Source organism: Manacus candei, unplaced genomic scaffold, assembly GCF_025592945.1.
Source record: "Manacus candei isolate 608988 ecotype Guabito, Panama unplaced genomic scaffold, ASM2559294v1 h1tg000049l, whole genome shotgun sequence".
Lineage (NCBI taxonomy): Eukaryota > Metazoa > Chordata > Aves > Passeriformes > Pipridae > Manacus > Manacus candei.
Genome location: NW_026138097.1, coordinates 16,272,356 through 16,294,462, shown reverse-complemented (window position 1 = coordinate 16,294,462; position 22,107 = coordinate 16,272,356). Strand labels below are relative to the sequence as shown.

General features: G+C 40.7%; 1 protein-coding gene across 7 annotated transcripts in view; it reads left to right on the top strand.

Moving 5' to 3' along the window:
* The window catches only part of FARS2 (phenylalanyl-tRNA synthetase 2, mitochondrial), a 233,522-nt gene that overhangs the window by 146,867 nt on the left and 64,548 nt on the right, over nt 1–22,107 (top strand). For all 7 annotated transcript variants that reach the window (XM_051799088.1, XM_051799083.1, XM_051799084.1 and 4 more), the window contains one exon: nt 9,301–9,452. In XM_051799088.1, the coding sequence (XP_051655048.1) occupies nt 9,301–9,452 (152 nt within the window). The remainder of the gene's footprint in view (nt 1–9,300; nt 9,453–22,107) is intronic.

Below are 22,107 nucleotides of genomic sequence, written 5' to 3'. Positions count from 1 at the left end.
TCACTGGATTCCTTCCCCAGGACATTGGCTCACTCATTTTCTATAGATGACACCACAACATAATAGGGATTGTCCCATCTGTTGCACTTTGTGTCACATCAGTTCTGTGGCAGCAATTGCTCAAATGGAAAAGAGATAACAGAAAAAGCATTTCCTGGTTTTTAGTTGTTCTGCAGTGATATATCTGTGATTGAAATGGGAGAAGATTAATTAGCACCATGAAACCAACTAGCTCAGTAGGCCGTCAACTGGGAGGTTGGGAAAGAAGCATGAGAAAAAAGCATATTTCTCCACAGTAGACATTGAACTGCTATAGGAAAATGTCAGGCTAATCTCTTCTTCACCCAGATGCTTTCAAAAGGGGGTTGTAAGAAGCTGAAATGGGTGAATAGTAGAGAGACATCGCTTTTGGTGATTCTCCCTGTGAGTCCTATTCTGTTCTAGGGAAATGAGAAAATATTTTTGCCATGTTAAATACAGAGTGTGGAGTCCATCACTGGTATTTAGGAATAATTTGTATTTATCTTTTGGTGGTTCTTATAATCAGATCACAAGAGGCAAGGCATATCCAAAAGCCCAAGTGAATGGGTGTCTGGAAATCTTTCTGCTGTGTACACTGCAACATCCCTGCTTTTAATAGGATTAGGTCAATTCTTTCTTTTTTTATGTCCTTCCTGATTTTTTTTCAATTCCTTACTAATCATATAAAAATAACCTTTTCAATGGCAATAGAAGTGATCCTTTCTGGAAAGCTTCTCAAAAACCATGCATTGTTTTTTAGAGTTTTAACCACAAATCAGTTTAAAATACATATTTGCATTTAGAGAAGTGTATTGTGACTTTAAACTTGAAACATTTTTCATGACAAATTTAAACGAACTTGACTTTAAAATAAAGTTGTTGCCTTTTAAAATAATATTGTATGTAAGAATGCAGTGTCCCTTTTGCTGAGACCACAGAGGCTTAGTAACTAGCATTACTTTTGGATGAACGTGTGTAAAGGCAAGCTTTCTACTCACTGAGTCTGCTGCAGTACCAGTCCTGCTGTCCATTCTTCCTGTTGCTTGGAAAAGGTGGAACAGCTTATGAAAGAAGTTTAATCCCTTCATTGACTGTTACCCATCTTAATTTTTTCAATGTCATAGTAGGTGTTGACTTTCCTTTGTCAAGCAGGCTCTTCTATAATAAGCTGTAACTTTTAGTGTGCAAGAAAGTTTGTACTTGTTCCTGTGCATGTGTGTGCATTTGTGACGAGACTTCAGGGGGCCTTCCTGATCAAAGGTGCTTGGTTAGCATTGGAAAAGGTGACTAAATGAGATAATGTGCAGAACTGCCTGGTGACTACTTAGGCAGAATATAAGCAACTAAACTCTTTCTTGTTGTTGACCTTGAGGGAACCTGGAATGTGGCTCAAGAGAGAAAGTCTTATCTTCAACAAGACCCCATAGGGTGTAACTTATGTGGGAAGGGGACAGAGCTTACATGGTGGCATGCACTGCACAGCAGAGAGGAACCTGATCCACAGATTTGACTAGGCAGCAGCTGTGTCATCTCACACTAAGTGCTGAGACTTAGCTAGAAAGTCAAGTCTGTGCCCCACAGCACCTCCCTGCTCAACCTGGGTGTAGAGTCATAGAAGGGGTTAGGTTGGAAGGAACCACAGTGGATCATTTGGTCCAACCTTCCTGGTCAAACAGGGTCATCCTAAAACACACTGCACGGGATTGTATCTAGATTGTTCTTGAATATCTCCAGTGATGGAAATTCCAAAACCTTTTGCAGTGCATAGTCACCCCCACAGTAAAGAAGTTCTTCCTTATATTCAGGTGGAACTTCCTATGCATTGGTTTCCGCCTGTTTCCTCTTGTTTTGTTGCTTGGCACCACCAAGAAGACCCTGGTTCTGTCCTCTTGAGGCCCCCTCCTTCAGATACTTCTATACATGGATGAGGTTCCCTCTCAGTCGTCCCTTCTTGAGACTGAAGAGGCCCAAGTCTCTCAGCCTTTCCTTATAAAACAGATGCTCCAGTCCCCAGATTATCTTTGTAGCCTGATGCTGGGCCTGCTTGTACTGGACACAGAACTCCAGATGTGGCCTCATTAGGGCGGGGTAGAGGGGCAGGACCACCTCTCTGCTAACAATGTTCTTCCTAATGCACCCTAGGATACCACTGGCCTTCTTGTCCACAAGAACATGCTGGCTCAGGGCCAGCTTGTTGTCCACCAGGACCCCCAGGTCCTTCTTCGCAGAGCTGCTTTCCAGCAGGTCAGTCCTCAGCCTGTCCTGGTACAAGGGGTTATTCTTACCCAGGTACAGGACCCTGCATTTGCTTTTGTTGAATTTCAGATGGTTCCTCTCTGCCCATCTCTTCCACCTATCAAAGTCCCTCTGAAGGGCTGCACAGCACCCTGGAGTATTGGCCGCTTGTCCCATCTTTGTGTCATCAGTGAACTTGCTGAGGGGGAATCTATTTCCTCAAGTAAGTAATTGATGGATAAGTTAAACAACACTGGGCCCAAGATTGAACCTTGAGGGACACCATTAGTGACAGACCTCCAACTAGACTCTGTGCTACTAATTATGACCTTCTGGGATCTGCTCTTGAGCCAGTTCTCAGTCCACCTCACTGTCCACTCATCCAGTCCACACTCCCTGGGTTTACCTATGAGGATGTCTTGAGAGGCAGTGTCAAAAGCCTTGCTAAGTTTGAGATAGACAATATCCATTTCTCTCCCCTCATTCATCCTGCTAGTTGTTTCGTTGTAGATAGAAATCAGGTTGGTCAAACATGACTTAACTGTAGTGAAAGCATACTGACTAGTCCTGATGACCTTCTTGTCCTCCATACAGATAGAGATTGCCTCCAGAGTGTGGTGGCTTTCCAGGGATCAGTGTGAGGCTGACTGGCTGGTAGTTCCCTGGGTCCTCTTTCTTACCCTTTTTGAAGGAAGCAAATGACATGAGGATGTCCAGTTTGCCTAGGTATTCTCTAACCCAATCCTCCTTTACCAAGGGAAAGTCTGCCTTTCAAGATTCCTTTACCCTGGTCTCCTGGGTCAAAGATCTCTGAGGACCGGTCTTGTCAGTAAAGACTGATGCAAAGAAGGCCTTCAGTAACTCTGCCTTCTCTGGGCCTCCCTATTAGCAGGAAATAAATATTTCACTTTTGACAACAGTTTAATTTACCGTGTTTCTTGAAAACATTGTTTTCATTCTTATATTTTCTACAAGGTACTTCCTGTTTTTCCATAATTTCATGATCGTTGTTCTTCAGTTTCATGATTGTTTTTCCTCATGGATGAAGGAGGTAAAGCCAAAGAGAGTTCTTTGCCAAGATAAGGAACAGCAATGACTTGTAACCCAGTGCTGTTTTAATTGTGCAGGCTGCTGCTACTGACAAACAGGTTGGTCTTTCTGCCAAACATATGATTTTCTTCAAGGTATTGATCTCTAGAGGGGAGTCTGACATCCCTCCCCCTTTTTCACCCTTATGAAGGGCTGTGAACTGCACTAGTTGAAGTGGAAACTGGGATATTATTTGATTGATTTGACCTGTGGGTGTGTGTTGACAAGTCCAGTCAGCTTCAGTGTCTGTAGGCAAATGCTCCTCGTGGCTAGTGGCAACTTTTTCTTGAGTTCTCAACTCAAACAAGAGCAGTGTCAGAACCAGGGCTCCTAAACACAACTTAGAAATCAAACATTTATGTCAACCATGACAAGTTATAACCTTTAGGATTGGAAAGAAACAAGGCTACTTAGAAAGTAAAAAGGGAGGAAAATGGGATGGCTGTGGGAATGTTTAGGCAATCGTTTCCTTTCCCCCAGCTGTGAAGCCCGTAGAAGACTTGAGTAACACTGCTGCAAAACCTAAGAGAAGTTGTATCTAAGTTGATGTACACCCAGTTCTCTTCAGTAGTTCAACACTTTTATGCTGTCCTTCATACTTGTTTTAAGATGAAAAGTCACTTAAAGAAAGGAGGTTTGGTAATATTGTCATTACCAGAATGCCATGAAAAAAGCAATTTTCTTAAAGAGAAAAGACCTGTTATGCTATGCCTAACCATCCAGCTCAAGAATGCTGTCTCCCATGATGGCAAACAGCAAGTGCTAGATGAACAGTGAAGCACGTATGAAAACAATCTTTTACTGATCCTGCTCTCCAAAAAGGGCTGATTATACTTCTGTGTTCATTTCCTGAGAAGTTCAGAGCATCACTGGAAGCTAAAGTGTTTCTGCCATTCTCCACAGAAGGACAGAGCAGTGCATCAGTCCCAGACTAGTCCATTTGCTTTGGTTTTAAGACCTCAATCTCAGAACATATTTTTATACTTGCTTATCAGACTTTATGGAAGTTCTCTTTTGAAATTTCTCCACTCCCTTCTTTGAAGATGTGTGTGTGTTTACACATAAAAATGTGTATGTGTGTGTGTATATACATGTATGAATATATAGAACTTACTATATATACTGAGAAAAAAATTCATTTGATGAAGGGAGGGGTAGAAAACTTATAATAGGGAAGGAACATTGTGACTGTGAATTTTAAGCCATGGCAGCCAAGAAATTCAAAATTATGTTCCCTGCAGCAACTGTAATTTGTCTACGCTGGTCATAAATACGGAAGTATAAATCTAAAAGCTTACACACTAATACAGGAAACTTCATTATGTGCAAGAGGGATAAGTTACAGTTGTAAATTTGCAAATTTGAATTTCATGCCTGTTACGTGTTTAAATTTCCTATGATAATGCTGTATTAATGTAGTTTCCCCGTGGAATATATTAAGAAAGGCATATTACAGGACTGTAGCTTTCATTTTGATGTGAATATAATGTTGCATTAAAACTGTATTGTTTATGTAGATATTTCTCCAAAGCATGGGCAATGCAAGACTTTTAAAACTTGACAGCCACAAGGCTACTAAGTCTCATATTTTTCTGACTTAGACTGGTGATGGCAGTAAAGCATGGTTGGCTTTTTAATAACTTGCCTGCTGTGGAATTGCTAACCCAGTTTTTGGTATGTGTTGTCATTAACCTTGCATTTGTGTTGCCGCTGTCAAAATACAAGTACAGATTTTTCCTCTGCTGTGTTTGTCGTTTGTTGTGTTCCCCCATCTGCAGCCGGCAGCAGGGAAGGAACTGAGTGAGAGTCCACTGCACAAAATTTCTCCTGTCCCCTCTCCATACTGCACTCATGGTTACTGCATCTGGGGAAAAGTGTGGGGTTTTTTCTTAATGGCAAATATTTATGGAAAAGGCTGGTGTTCATCCTATTTTTTGGGCTAAAGACACTTCATGGTCTTTTGTAGGTTATTTGCTGGCACTGCCTGTGTATTATCCCCTGCTGGTTTTCCTCCAGACTAGGGGGTTCTGCCACATATTGGATTTTCTCTCCTGTGCAGCTGTGAGGTATCTGGATCCAGCCTAGCTGATGCTCCTTTGCTGAGTGCAGATGAACAGAGACTGTTCTTGTGGTGACCACTTGAACTTGATTCCTTCTGCCAAAGTGTCCAGAGTAGCGCCTTGATGTGGCAATGTGCACAGAGCCCGAGGATTTTTCCTATTTTGTGCTGACAAATGAGTTCTAGTGGATCTTGTTGCTGCTTAAGACAGCTGTCCCCCAGTGTCTCAAGCTGCTGCAATACATCCAGCATGTATTAGCATAAACCACTAAGAGGGGCAATTTTCAGCTGGCCTATGGCAGGCCGTGAACTGCAGCGGTGGAGAAACAGGCACATGTTTTTATCAGCTGCTGCAGGGGCAGGAATCTCCAACAGAAAGGCAGAGCAGAGAGGTAAGGATAAGGAATGCTTTCAACTATCACAAACCCATATAGAGGAGTCACAGCCCTGTGTTTCAGTGGTGCACTCCTTAGGTACATTTAGGCATACGCAAGGCTGGCTGGCAAAACAGAGTATATCACTGGTGTCCAGCTACTCATTTCTTTACTAGAATTAGCATCCTTAGAGGGAAAAGCTTGCAGTTTTAGTAAGTACAAGGCTTATTTATTAACCAGAGAAGGAAGTGTGACTAATGACTAGTAAATATGTATCCTTGAGGGTGGATCATCATAAGGTCCTATTTTATAATTTTAAAAAATGATAGTAATTCAGCACTCCTAAATGCTTTCACCCCTAATGATTTAAAAACATGATGTCATTATTTGCAATATTTCCTACAACATGGGCTCAGTGGAGTCCTATGGGTAGTGTAATTACTGGGAAAGCACTGTTCAATGCTGTTGAAAACTGTCAAAGATAGTACACTGCAGTGTTTGAAATGGAAAGTAAATAGAACATTCAAAGTAGCACTGTGGTGGCAGAGCTCTGACAGAACCAAAAGGAGTGGTTCAGAGCCGTCTGTGCATTGGCAATGCTCTCTGCCACTCCTGGCCAGTGCCTTGCAGCAATACTCTGTGGGTGTGATCAGTTCTACCTTTTCCTAAGCCTCTTTTCAGTTCCCCAGAAACCTAAGGGGGGTGGATGGTCAGGGAGAGGAAGGAGGAACAGCAGGGCTTCCAGGCTTGGATAGCGTGCTAGAATTTGGCCAACACACAAACTGGTGAACAGAGCCAAGTGGTGTCCTGTTAGCTTCTCCCAGCAGTGTGCTGGAGAACTTCTAAGCCATGAAGAGAATGTAGCTGGAAGTAGTGGCTGGAGTTGATAGCAGAGTAGAAGATTTAGTAGAAGAAGACATTCTTCTCAAGGGGAACATTTAAAGTGTCTGTAAATTCATAAGGAAATGGTCTCCAGGGCTGGCATTTGCCTTGATCTTGGAAAAGGATTAATGGGCTTTAGACCAGTCTGTTGCTAAAGAGCAAGAGAGTTTAGAAAGGATCAAAGAACGGCCAAGGGATCAGTTAGACCACGGTATGTGTTTGCTGGGGTGCCTGGATACAAACTTAGGAGCTTCATTTTGACTTGCCAATTGGAGACTCTTTTACTAGCCTATTTGCACTTTATGTGTAGCTAAAAAACTATTATGTAGCTCATGTAGCTCTACAACAAACAGATCAATACATTTAGAACTAGGGATTTTATCCTTGTACTAACTTTAGCGTTGATATAATACTCACTGCAATGATATTGACTGCAGCCAGGTGGTGAAGGGACAGTATAATACGGAATAATTACCTTGCCTTTTATCATAAAAGATTTTTCTGCATTATAAGGCTCTGAGAAAAGGTTAGTACCTAATAATAGAAAAGTTTTGCTTATGTTATGTTTCAAGCATTTGTCCTTCTAGTCTTTGTAACACACACAAGCATACCTAGGCTAGTGACACCATGGATTGAGTCGAAGAAGCAGTTTTCCTATACAGTTGATAATCCACAAAAGCCAGACTCGACAATTTATTACATCTTTGAGCAACTTTGCTCACATGGAATTTGATGACACTGATAATGTAAGTCAAACTGTGCCAATTACATTTGCAAGATCTGACCACATTGGGTCCTTGTGCACATCTCATTTTAAGTGGGAAAAACAGTGCTGTCTTCATGTGCCTGACATATTCCTGATTCTTTTAAAATCAATAGCAAATATTCACTATGACTTTTGGATGCTCTATTCCTTTTGGGGTTTAGGGCATTACTGAATTACTTGAGCATCTAATTATTTTTCTTTAGTGTCCTTATACCTGTGTGAGTGGAAGTAGGTACCAAGTCATGCTTAGGCTCATGAACCACATCTTCTGGTTGAATAATTAAATGTCTTGAAGCTGGGAGTTCAGTGAGTTTTGGATTAGTCCCCACAAGCTTTGAGGTGTGTTCAACAGGTTCCTGAAATAGAGCAGTGATAAATATAGTTGTAGATGGGGCTGAAGTAGGAATATAGGTGGCTACTGCAGGATTTTAACTTTATTTATGCTAACACATGTACCAGCTTGTTGACTGAGGAGCATCTCCAGCATTTGCAGCTGTGACTTTTGTATAGCAGAGACAATTGTGCAGGTATTGTTTTTTTATAATTTGGTGTACAGGATATGAATTCATTTGACAACTTTATTCCTTTAACAAGTTGGATAATCATTTGTGATTCACAGTTTTATTCACTGGAGGGGTTATTAATTTAAAACTTGCACTCTGTTCCTTATCAGATAATTATTGACTCATTTACACTCTACAGAACAGTATTTGAGTAAATCACCATGCTGTAAACTTGCCTTATTAGCAGGTTTATTGCTTTAGCAGGTACTCGCTTAAGTTTTCACTGCTCCATCATAAAACATTCCCAGGCATGGAATACATTTTTGAGTGAGATAATATACTGTATAGACCAAAGTGTCCATATGGGATGTCAAATACATATAAACGAAATTAAAAAAAAAAAAAAAGAAGATGTTTCTTCTTGCAGACCTGAACAATCTTGTGCAAAAGTACTTTTTTCAACTGCAGGATATTAATGGAAGACGAAACTAAGACACTGTATGACCTAGAGGTCATGAAAAGAGAGCATTACCATTTTCTATTCTTCCAAGGGAGAAACATTTCACTAAAGGTGAGATCTGAAACCCACTGAGTCTAAGGAATTTCCATCAAAACCGGAAAATTAATAATTACCTGATTTTGTTTCTCTTCCTGTTTTTGCAAAACACTGTCTTCCCACAAGATCAGGTCTTTATACCTGCAGCAAAGATGCACCTTTGTGTTTAAAAACCTGTTGTGGTACTTGTGGAATGAATAATTATGCTAACAGCAATACCTTTCTTGTTGTAGATGTTTGGATGACTATACTAATGGGAAGTAGATTGATCCCTCTTTTTAAGGCAAAGCATGTTTCTTTTTATAAGCTTTAAATAACAAGGCACCTATTGATAAAACTTCCTTAGAAATTGGACAGTATAAATAATCAACATGTTGTGTCATATAAGAATCATATAAAATACATGTAAATTTTAAACATGAATGTGATAAGAATTTTTGACTGTAAAAAGTCTGAAAAATGCTTTTACAAATTGCAATTCTACCCAGTGAATAATCACCCTAAAATGATCTCATCCTTTGAAACAACTCTGACCAAAAGTGTATTCAGGCTTATAAATGCTGATTTTAGCAAACAAAACAAGTTTTTTCTTCTGAATGAATAAATCAAAGTGGTTATGAGGGGGTCTTTAAAAGATATTTCCTAGTAAAAAATCTTGGATCTCAGTTGTTTATGAGGTTAGTTTGCACTCCAAAAAGCATTTCAGAAAGCCTCTAAAATGTGTACTCTGTGTGTTATACAAATTCAGAGCAGTTTTAGGTATACTTACCAAGTCCAGCCACGTATAACAGTATGTTTTTTAATTTTTTTTTTAGCCACTCAGCAGATATCCACCTTTGATCAATGACATCTCCTTTTGGCTGCCTTCTGAGACATACTCTGAGAATGATTTCTATGATTTGGTTCGAACTGTTGGTGGAGACTTGATAGAAAAAGTTGTCCTAGTGGATGAATTTGCCCATCCAAAGTAAGTAAAACTTTTAATACCTCTTTCCTGTGGTCAGAATATAAGTGATTCTTGGGGCGTCCTGTGCAGGGCCAGGAATTGGACTTGATGATCCTGATAGGTCCCTTCCAACTCACCATATTCATGATTCTATGATTTTATGAATATTTTATTTCTGTATACCAAGAAATTATTGATTTTTACAGTGTTTGCATATTTCATTTTTTAGTTCCAAAACCTTTTCACAACAAAAAAAATAATTATGCTTACTTAAAAAAAAATTACCTGTGTTTCGGTTTTGTACTGGTACTGAGCTCCTGGTATTCAGACTATCCTAACATCTTGTGCTCATTTAGTCACAGCAAGAGTGAACAACTGCCTTCCTCCATATGTCTGGCAGTGCATGACTGTCTGATATCAGTCCATAACATGTCTGATATTCTAGTCCTGCTCTTCACTGATTGACTGGTTTTGTCTTGTTCTCTTCCTTTCTTCTTCTCATCCTTATACACTAGTAGACCTTTACTATAGATGTCAGAGCCCATAATGGTTTGTTGCAGAATACTATTGTTGATGTTCAACAGGGAGAAAAAAAAAAAGACTTCATTCCTTTTTTTCTGACACTTATTTATACACTGTTGAACAATCTCTCAGGTTTCAAAACACCTTATGGATATAGCAGCACTGATATGACCATGGAGTGCACAGGGTACTTGTCTAACTAATACTAACAGTTGTCTCAAAAACTGACAAGTAACAGCTATTACATATGTGCTGTTTCTCAATTTTCTGTTTCCAAATCAAGAGATAGATAAGATGCTAACTACCCAATTTTCTAAAACTGAGGTTTAAAATAATTTATCTTCTTTGGGACTTTTTTTTTGGTGCTGTAGAAAGGCAGATAATAAACCTAACTGCAGTGTTTTTTGAAGATGACAGGAAAATGCTTCATGTTGTGCTCCAAAAACCTATAGGTTTTTTTATTTTCTTCTTCATTCAGAAATTTGACCCTATTGTTCTATTGAATTTGATGTGTGATGCAGACCAGATGAACAGATTGTTCTATGCCTAGTTTTCATGGTGGTTCAGTGGATTTTTATTTTTTTTGTTTTTTTTTCCTTTTTACCCTTTTCGTGTGGTGTTATATGTTTCTGCTGCGTGAAGAAAGCGAAATGCGAATGCAATGGTCATCTGAAAGCTTTGAGTCGTTAATTTTTGCGTGGTTCTCACACTCACATAAATGGCGTGTGCAGCAGAGGAATATAGGTTAGGGTAAGACAATAAGTACTGTTAATTGCAAAGAACAACAAGACTGTATCCTTCAGGGAAATCCAAAAGCAAGTTTGTTACATGTATGGATAACTTCATATTGTCACTTGGAGTGCACCATCGTATCAACGCAAGTACATAGACATTGAAAGCTGCTCACGCAGATCCTGCTGAAAATATATTTGATTATTTTCTATCATGATGATAGAGTACAATCAACATTTTTAGTAAAAATTGGGATGTTGAACCCATTTCTGGAACTAACCTGTCCACTCATTCATGCTGAATGACATGACATGACTTGTTGCTGCTTTTTGTCTACATGCTTCCCAGTGATACCAAATAAGCAGTTATCTTTGTTGTTATATCATCTCTTAGGGGAGAATTCTACATTTAGTGTAAGCAGCTCTGCTAAGGCTGAAGGTTTGGAGAAATCTCATTCCCTGCTCTCTGAAACAGAGGCAGTATTATTCTGTGATTACTCTTGCGGCTTATTGGAGAAATCCAGATACACTGTGAGGACCTGCCAGCAGCACTGCATCAGTCATGGCTCAACTCATAGGTTATTCTTCTCTTCCTTACTTAGAATAGTGTGCCATACTAGTAGAGTGGTGAGATAGGGCCAGGATTCACTCCTCTGGATTTCTACTATGTGTGTTTTCTCCTTTGATACGCTTTGACACATCTGGAACGTATACCAGGGATGACAGATGTTCCTCTGTAAAGAATGAACCTCTGATACCCTCTGTGACTTTTGCAAATAGACGAGAAAGATGACTGCTCACTGAGAATTATCACACAGATTTAGGACTTTACTAGTATTGTTCTCTAAAACCATTAAGCCCTCACTCAGCAGACATCCAGATATGTTTTGACACTATAAGGAGGAAAAACTTCTCGCCTTCATGTCTGAAGATGTGACACTAATGGATTATTGGTAAGTGATGTTGTAGTTCTCTTAGTTTGTTCAACTGCAACAGCAATAAAATAAATCTTTCAAAATGCCCCATTAAAAATCAGTGATTCCAAGGAGATTATCTACCACATTAAAAATGGAATCATGAATAAAGAGTGTAACATAATGGTTACTTTGCCCTTTCTTCTTAGAACAGGATGTGTGCAGATATGTAACTTTTGAGAACTGATGATGTAAGCCATATAAGTAATTTTGTCTGATCTCTAAAGGCTTTGGAAGACTAACTCTTTGAAAAGAGTTTTCTACTTAGTCTTAATTCTAAGATAATCATCTTGTTATAGGAATGATACAGTGGCTTCTTTAATTCAGTGTTGCGGAAAAGCTTCTGGGCATAGAAATTAACATAAGAGATCCTCAGTGTTGCTATGGATCTGTATACTACAGATTGAGATACTTGTAACCATTGCATTGAATTTGTAGCGAATCAGCTGTGGACGATGGGAGAAAAGTGCCTAGGATAGGAAAACCTGCAGTGCTGCTGTTTTGCATATTAGTTACAAGCAGCTTAATAAGTTCATGCTTGTAGTTAATCACTTCTAGAATTTAAAATTAAGATTTTTTTTTTCATCCTTTAAAAATTCCAGTTTCATGAGGAATTAAGACATTTGGTAGTCTGACTTTCCTTCTTAAACCACCTTTCTTAGTTATAGGACTATAAAGATTGGAAACCAGAAAATGTTATACAAATAAAACTAATTTATAACACAGAAAGGGGTCTTTAAATTAAGATCTTTTATAGAGGCTGTTTGTGTGATACTGCGTAGTTGCCTTCTCTTTGGTTCAGAAACCTTTCAAGGTTTCACAGGGCTTCAGACTGATATCCATGCTCCAGTACATTGCAATTATGGTGTGTATTAGCAGTAAGAATGTATTCCTCTGCAGGAAAAAGGAAAGGGGAGGGAAAAAAAGCATGAGACAAGTAATTGTTTAAACAAGGAAGAGATGCCTGAAATCAAGTAAATCAAAGTAAGTCTCGATTATCCACTTTGTAAGGTGATAATGTTGAGACAACTTTCAGGCACAGATAATTAAAAGATACGGCAAGAAGGAGTCTCATTGCTAAAAAGCACAAATTTAGGAGAATGCCAAGTTACTCTGCCAAGGTAATTAAGAACCCTTCCAGCGTAAATGCATTTTAGGTAAACTTAACAAAAAAACCCGAACCAAAACCACAGCATTGAAGTAAACTGAGTAATGTGTAATGTGTGAAGAAGGCTTTCCAGAAAATAAACTTCCTTGTTTACTTTTGTCTGCAAAAATTTTATTTTCTTTTCCTTACAGTGGAAACTAGTTGTAATGGATGCCAGGATAGTGGGACTAGATCAATCATAAAATCTGTCAAGCAGAAAGTTGTTTCATATTGCAGTCAAATGTTACTTTGAGGTGGAAAGATAAGCATTCCCTACTAGAAAATAATGTACCAGCAGTAGTTAGAACACATTGACATTTCTGTATTTAGCTCTATGGAATGTTGTTGTTCCTGGAAATTCCTGTTCACCAGTGGACCTCACAGAGCAAAGAGATCTATGTGCTCTGTTCCAGGCTGAGAACCAAGTTTTAGCAACTAGGTTGAGGTAGATAGCTTTTGTGTAAAGTGGTTCTGGGTCAAAGATTAACTGTTGGGATTCTCAGCAGGAGTCCCCTGATCCACAAGAACTTCTTCCTTTTTCTTTCATCTCAGCAATTCCAAACAGATTTGCCTATCCCAAATGCCCTTTATGAATCACAAGTGTCAAACTAAAAGGAGAACATGGACTTCCCAGGTGTCTGCAATCCCCACACACCTCCCCACATTACAGATGTGTGTCTGCACAAGGTATCACATGAAAGAAGATGGCCTGTTGGTCTCAGCTGTCAAACAGCAGCTGCTCAGGGGCTTTAGGTCTGCAGTTATACTGGGAAATCTGGGAATAGGGGATCCTTGAACAAGAGAGATGTGTCACCTGTGTGAAATATGGCTATTGCCTTCAGAACATACATCTGAGGGAGGGAGCAATTAGTACATGACGCTGAACTGGTCAGAGGGTAATTCTTGTCAGCTGTTGATACCTTCCCATTGCCTGTAACATAAATGGCCATCACAGACAGAATGTGGTTGGGAAAATCTCACCCAATTTTTAGGATATTCTGGGAATCTAAATGTTGCTCCAGGCTTTTCCTGTTAACACAGTCAGAGTGTAACTTCATTCAAGATGAATAACGCAAAACATGACTGTAACACACCTGTTGTTCAGGTATATGAAGAATCACCCGGCATATATGAAAAAAAGTGTGACTTTGCTGAAGTGCCAAGGAACTTGAGTGAAACTGTGGTGGTTTTGGCAAGAACAGGAGCAGGGCATCTGTAAGGTAGGCAGAATAGAGAAGTATTCCTTTCAGTGAGCAAAACATTTTCCACAGTCCATCTTGTGGATTTCAGCTATCTTACCTTGGTGTATTAGCTTCAAACAGACTTTGATACATTTGGTTGGTGGAACATTTTTTTCTGTGCATGGTCTGTGAAACCAGTTCACTGTGACTTGCCTGAAGTTGTCCTATGCTGCATGAGCCATGTAACCAGACACTGGAAGGCAGTGGCTCTGTTTCTGCTACCTTACTGAATTATTTCCTTCAAATCCTTGGAGATCTTTAAGGACCTTTAAGCATTGCTGTGCAAATACATGATGAGTGAGGATTTGTAGCTGACATTTTTCCCTTTGGAACATTTTAGTGAACAAACATTTGCAAAAACAAAGAGAGTGTTTTGGACTGTATTGTTACTAAAGGAAGAAAAGAAAGTGAGGGTTTTTTTCCTTACTTTTTGCAATGGCTGTTTTATGCTCCATATCTTTAAGTTCGGACCTTCTACTACTCAGCTAGTCTAAGCTGTTTAATCAACATCAGAAAGTAATCTCTTTTCAGTAGTCAAGACTTCTCCAATTTTGGAAAGGAAACAGGTTTCACAGGGGAAAGGAAAGGCTAACTGAAGGGCAGTCAAAAAGTGAAAAGGTCTCTGGCCACTATGAGTAAGCAAATAAAAACTGCTGCCATGCAAAGAATCCGAGGGAGAACAGTGTCTTGCATTTTGGTACACACCTGGCCAAAGTAATAGAGGAAATACTGGCTAGTCACACATGGTAGAATATGTGGTAGAAGTGGCACAAGACACTGGTAACCCAAGTTGTCCCTGATGAAGAGGACAGAGGGAGTCCAGGGATGATACCTGTCCCCTACAATGCAGCACCACAAAGAAAATCCAAAAGTGCCGAGGCTGCTTATCTTTGCTTTGGGTGAGCCCTAAAAATGTTTTTTTCCAGCTTAGCATGCCATGTCTCTCTTCTGTAAGGTACCTTCTGTAATCCCATTAGGTGTGATGGCCTCACATCCTTGTTCTAAAAAAGTATTTTCTGCATTTTGCAGTGAGGTTGTTTTCCTACTGGTCTGAGACCTAATTTTTTAAAGTTTGATACTAAAATTTCTCTTTTGTTAGAAAGATAAGGGAAGGAAGGAGGAATATGGCTTCACATTTTCTTTTGCAAAAAAGATACGTAGGTAGGCTGAAAAAGTTATACAAAACTGTAATCAAGATATGCACTGTGTCCTCAGTGGTACTTAAGAGGTAAATTTTTAATCAGAACAACTAAAAATACTCTGAAAAAGCAATGTGGAGACAGTAAGGGGGGAAAAATTGATTTGCTGCATTTTGACGGCTATGATGTTAAAAATATAAGTGGGGAATAGGTAAGAAAGGATTTATTCTTGCCTTTGAGTCAATTACTTGCACACGTCTGGGGTGAGATCTGCACATTTGTCACAGTCTGTTAAATGAAGTGAAAGGAAATGCATTGGCTGCTGTGAAGAAGTAAGGTAGGTGCACTGTGGCACCATCTTTAGAGACTTTGGGAGTACTCAGATGACCTGTGTCTCTTCTTTTCCAAGCAGTAAAAGGAACAGATCTGACAGCAAAGAGTCAGATCCTGTTGACTGCTGTGTTGTGTCAATGCATGCCCCTAGCTCCTTGTTAGTATATAGAAAATACAGTGTAATAACATAATTTCATTTTTATTGCCAGATTTTGCACTTTTCCTTATCTTGTTGCCATGGGATTTAGGTGTTGAAAAATCTCCCGGAGCAGTTAATTAGGGGTGAGATAAGAAAGGGTTTATTTTGCCAAGGCTAAAGATGTTACAAGACACGCGCCCCTGTGCCTGAGAGGTTACATTTTATAATACCCTCCATCCAATCCCAGATGTGTCCACCCTGTGGCCTTTACTCTGGACCGCCCCGGGTCCACCCGCTGAAAATGGGTCTGGGGTGCATTTCAGGACCCCCTGTTCATCCCATCTTCATCTCCCTCAGAGCACAAAGGGTACATAGTTACCCAGTTTTTGACCGTGTTCTGTGGTTTAGGCCCTGATATGCTGTTCTGCCAACAATCTAGGCCTTGCCTTGACAAAAGACTAAACATTTCTACTGGATTCGGGAGTAGGATTGATATAGGGAGCATAGAATGGGGTAAGAGGGTTAAGGAATGTGTAAACAAGGGTGCTACAGAGAAAGGGATGTAAGGGAGGCTGCTTTTAGAGTCTACTTCCACTACTTATAAAACTTACAAGTCTTACAAATATTAGAAAAATAAAAAAACATTAGGGGCTTAAGGCATCATCTAGATGGAGATAAAATCAAATACTTTTAGGTCTGGTGTATTTATTAAAGCTGGCTTGGTTTTGCCTTGCTTCTGGAACAGGTGAATTAAGCAGAATAATTCTTAAGTGCTTCTTTCTGCTAGTATTACGCAAATTAAAACAATCAGTTCAGTCCCTGAACACTGTGTTTTTCTTCAGCCTGAGCACTTTACAATTTGCTGAGGGATTCTTTGAGATTACTTTTAACTGCTGAACTGGCAAAGTCCCAGCAGCAGCTTCTCTGCAGAAAAAAACAACCCAGAAGCTGCTTTTGACAGTAGCTAGCAGAGGATCAGTTTTCAATTAATGAACTATGTTCTCTAGCTCTGGATTTTTTTCCCTCTCTTTTGGTCACATGAATGTAAGACTAATATTTTTGAAATTCATTAACTATTCATGGGAGGCTCTGTCAGAGGATACTCATTCACTTTTGAGCCTTCAGATGTTGCAGTAGAGCATAATTCTGTAGTGGCTGGCTAAAGCACTACAGATGTACCCTCAATCCATCTGCTCTTTTCTCTTTCTTGTCCCAACCAGGATCAGTGCCACCTGTTTTCTCTTGAGAATAAGAACCTTTTCTGTCCTTCCTGCTACAGTCATGCTGATTGCAAGGTCTTCCACATGTGTCATGGCAATGCCAAGCACAAATACAGGCTGGGCAGAGAATGGCAGCCCTGCAGAGAAGGATTTTGGGATGTTTTTTGATGAGAAGCTCCACATGATGCACCAGTGTGAGCTTGCAGCCTGGAAAGCCAACTGCACCCTGGGCCACATGAAAAACAGCATGGGCAGCAGGTCAAGGGAGCATTCTGCCCTTCTGCTCTGCTCTCACGAGACCCTACCTGTAGTGCTGCATCCAGATCTGGGGTCCCAATGTAAGAAAGAGTTGGTCCTGTTCCAGAAGTCCAGAGGGCTGGAGCACCTCTCCTATGAAGACAGACTGAGAGAATTGGGGAGGGTTTAGCCTGGAGAAGAGAAGGCTCTGGGGAGACCTTGTAGCACCTTGTGGTACTTAAAGGGGGCCTGCAAGAAAGCTGGAGAGGGACTTTTTACAAGGCTGTGTGGTAATAGGACAAAGAGGAATGGCTTTAAACTGAAAGAGGTTGGGTTTAGATTGGATGTTAGAAAGGAATTCTTTACTATGAGTGTGGTGAGGCACTTGAACGGGCTTCCCAGGGAAGTTGTGGCTGCCCCATCCCTGGAAGTGTTCAAGGCCAGGTTGGTTGGGGCTTTGAGCAACCTTGTCTAGGAGAAGGTGTCCCTGCTCATGGCAGGGGGATTGGAACTAGATCTTTAAGGTCCCTTCCAACCCAAACCATTCAATGATTATTCTATGATTCTTTTACCTTGTGGGCATCAGCTTAGAAAACATACATGTAATGGAGTTTGCACTCCTGGTGTGTGCATGTCAGGCATTCCCCTGTGCCCTAGACAAACCCAATGGCCAGTGGTGTTTCACACAGAATCACAGAATCAACCAGGTTGGAAAAGATCTCTGAGATCATCAAGTCCAACCCTGTCAACTAGACCATGGCACTAAGTGCCACATCCAGTCTCTTCTTAAATACCTCCAGGGACGGTGAATCCACCATCTCCCTGGGCAGACCATTTCAATGTCTGATCACTCTCTCTGTAAAGAATTTCTTTCTAATGTCTAACCTAAACCTCCCCTGGCACAGCTTAAGACTGTACCTTCTTGTCCTACTGCTGGTTGCCTGGGAGAAGAGACCGACCCCCCACCTCGCTCCAACCTCTTTTCATGTAGTTGTAGAGAGCAATAAGGTCTCCCTTGAGCCTCCTCTTTTCCAGGCTAAACAACCCCAGCTCCCTCAGCCGCTCCTCATAGGGCCTGTGCTCCAGTCCCTTCACCAGCCTCATTGCCCTTCTTTGGACAGTCTTCAGCACCTCAGTGTCCTTCCTAAACTGAGGGGCCCAGAACTGGACATAGTAGTCAAGGTGTGGCCTAACTAGTGCTGAGTACAGGGGCAGAGTCACTGCCCTGGTCCTTTTGGCCACACTATTCCTGATACAGGCCAGGATGCCGTTGGTGTTCTTGGCCACCTGGGCACACTGCTGGCTCATGTTGCACCTCCTGTTGATTAGAACCACCAGGTCCCTCTCCGCCTGATTGCTCTCTGTCCCTAGCCTGGAGCGCTGCAGGGGGTTGTTTTAGCCAAAGTGCAGGACCCAGCACTTGGTTTGCTTGATTCACAGTTGGAGTGGCCTCAACTACTCTTCAGGTTCTTCCTCTTCCCTGCCTTTTTTTCCTTTGAACAGCAGCTGTGTTGAAATAGCAACTCCATTCTCATAGCAACTCCTGGTGGTCAGGGACTTTCTGGCCAAATTAATTTAGAGTAAACACTGGGCTGCTCAGAGGGAGATACTTTATGAAGACATATGGGTTCTGCTCGTGTCCCACCAGAGCCCAGATAATCTACCACCTGAGTTGGTGAGGTTTCATCCCAACTGCCTAAAGGTTTAAAGGAGCCTGGGCTTGCACTCTATGTCAGTCACTACAAGGTAACACTGCCATGCTGATTGCTATGTGGCTTCAACATGTCTTACACTTCCCACTTTCTAGCAGTCATGATGCTCTGCTGTCCCCAACCAGGACTGAGACTGTCAGAGTTTAGCTTTCCCAGATATCCTGCACAGTAACAAGGACATTCATGAAGCCCTGGGTAGCCATCTGGTAGGTCTTATTTTTTTTTCAGGAAACTGAACTGAAAAGCTTTTAATTCCTCCTTTTCCTCCCAACAAAAACATTCCAAGTTGTAATGAATATAGAGAATAATTGAGTAAATATGCACATGTATTTTTTTTAAAAAGACTTCTTCAAATATTTTAGAAATTTTGAATTTCAAACACCTCTGTTCCAGCTTCTTTATAGAACCTACTGGATGAAGTCAGATAGCAAAAATGAGCATGTTCTTCTATAGCACAAGCCAGAAAGTATTGTTTGATATGGAGGTAGACCTTTTCAGTGCTATGTTTATTATCTCTACATGTGCAGACTTGCGATCTGTCTGCATATCTTTGTTAGGCATCCTTTTCAAAAGTATTTAAATGCCTGGCCTACAGTTTTTGAATTCCAGTGGGGATTCAGATTCCTTTGGGTTGCTTTGAGAGTCTCCCAAATAGAAGTTCCCTGCCAAAATCAGAGAATGTAATGAAAAACTATGAGAGGAGTGACAAGTGGGACAGAGAAGTCTTTCCTGTAGAAAAAGCAAGCACTTGAACTGTTCTGCCAAAAAAAAAAAAATTAAAAAAATCTTGCCTTATACAAAAATCAAGTGAGTTCTGTGACTTATGTCTTTTTACACAGCTTGTGATTGCCAGTTCAGACCCCTGATGCCAGTGTTTATTTGAAGACTATCTGGTTGAATAAAAAAGAATAATCAACAGATGGGGAAAGACAGACTCCACCTGAATCTTTCCTGTCCTCGGTGTTCAGACAGGCACCATGCAAACAGCTGTTCTTAATGGGTTGCTATTGAAGTCTAATGGTTCCTTCAAACCATTATATTCAAATCAGTTGTGGGGCAGACAATGTTCTGCTTTACTTTTCTTGGCTCTTCAGAGACTTCACCAAGAGAATTGTCTTTACTAACTGAAAATAATTTACTGTTAATGAGCTTCAGTAGGAGTCCTGTTATTCTTCTTTGGTGGGAGCCTGGTGGCTAACACACAGGCTTGTGGGAGGGTCGGTATTCAAGAAAGGAAAAAGATAAAGTAACCACAGATCCCATTAGAGGGTGGGGGGAAGCACAGCCCTGAAAGTGTGATGTATCACTAGTGATATTCCATAGGAAATGTAATCACCCTTCACAAGTAATGCGGAGAGACGAAAACTTAAGTACGTGAGCCACACAGAAGACAAGTGTCAACTCCCTTATGTGTTCAGGCAGACACGGAGGATAGACTTGCTGTATAGAAAAGGGATAGCTGGAGTCACAATGAATCATTTCTAAGAGGCTACTCGGCTGAAGAGCTTAACCTTTCTTCATCATGTCAACCTGAAGTCAGCCATTCACCACCAGTTCTCAGATGCAGCCCAGAAATCTTTGCCACAATTCCCAGAGCACTTCACAGGAGGCATCACAGGAATTAGCAGGGTGATTTATTGACAAGCAGTGGGATGGTGAAAAATGGCTGAGGGAGTCAGCTACCACAGGATGCACGAGCGATAACAATAGGCTTGTGAGTGCTTCTGAATTCAGAGAAATCCTAGTGAATTGCTAACCTCGTAGACCAGAGGTTGAGACTACTACTGTGCAGAACTGTTTTTCATAGTACGTAACTGTGAGCATATTAGAGTTGGAGAGACATTGCAATGGCTGTGACTATGTCAGAGAGAGAGTGAAAGCTTTTGTAATCACCTTTGTTAGACGTGAATATTGTTCCTCTCTTTCTACTCATTGAAATAGTTTCCTCTGCCTATGCTGCCTTTGCTCTGGTTCTGCCTGATGCTGCCTGGGATGCTGATTGCTCGGCTCTGCTTTTCACCTGGGGGTGGGATGCCATACTCTTCCCCTCTTTTCTTGATCTCTACTTCTGCCTCATCCATTCTCCCGTAATAACACTGTAGCTGACCATCGTAGCTGAGCAGGCTAGGAAGTCAAGATGAACCAGTCCTGTCAAGACCTCCCGTGATGGATGCCTGTGCTGCAGGCTAGGAATCCCTGCAAAGGAATATGGGGGGGGGGGACGGAAATGCATTTTGGCTTGGTGTCAGATCTGTACCTGAAGCTAATTTTTCTTTAATACAGTAGATATATCCTTCATGTAACTTTTGTCCCACTCCTCCTAAATCAATTTAGTGTGACAGTATGGTATGCTTGTTTTCTGTACTGTCCTAGCAGTGTGAAGAAGCAACATATCTGTAGCGGATCCTGAGTTTCTCTTGAATTCTTGACTAGAAATCTGCATGGGAAGGTAGAGATGGTTCTGTTTGCTTATCTCTTACAAGAATCTTCCTAGCCACAGACAGCAACCACTGTACTAAGACAGTCATACCACGCATTTCTTGGGATGATGAAGGATCTGGCTGTCCTTTGTGTGTTGAGAATTGCATGTGTGTGTGCCTGCACATATTGCACTCACAAGACTTTCTCAGAAGTGTATTGAGGGGGATAACATGGTGGCCCAGCCCCTAATTCTTAGGCTAGGTTCGGCCAAACATACATTCTGTAAAGTGGCCAAGATGGGAGATAGGAGGAAAAAGTCTTTATATGCTTCCTAGTACTGCTGCCCAGAAAAGTGATGGATTTGCACTAAATAATTAATCCTGCTTTTTATATTTTATGGATCCGGAATATATTTTTGTAGGGACAAAAACCCTATAGCTAGGAAGTATTTCTTAAACTGAGTGAAAGCATTAAGTAGTTCAAAGGTTACTTATCTCCGTATTGGAAAATGTCAACATTTAGGCTGAGGAGACAAGATTTTCTTTAATTTCAGAACAAATAAATGTCAGTATTCCTGAAGCAGATCACACGGTCTTTCATTGTTTTTTGTGTTTGATGGATATTTTATTTTAACCTACCAGTTAATTTTAAATAACTAATTTTAAAAAATTGTGGCCAAGTTCTATCAAATGCTAAACATCCTCATCTCTGCGTAAATTGAATAGAAATTGATGGGACTGCACAACCAGTAAGATCTGTATATTGTAGAGGTAGACCTGAACTGCAAAACTTGCATCTGGATGGTGACTGCTGCCATACCAAATTCTTCCAGAATTCAGGTTTCTGCCCTGCTTCTCTCA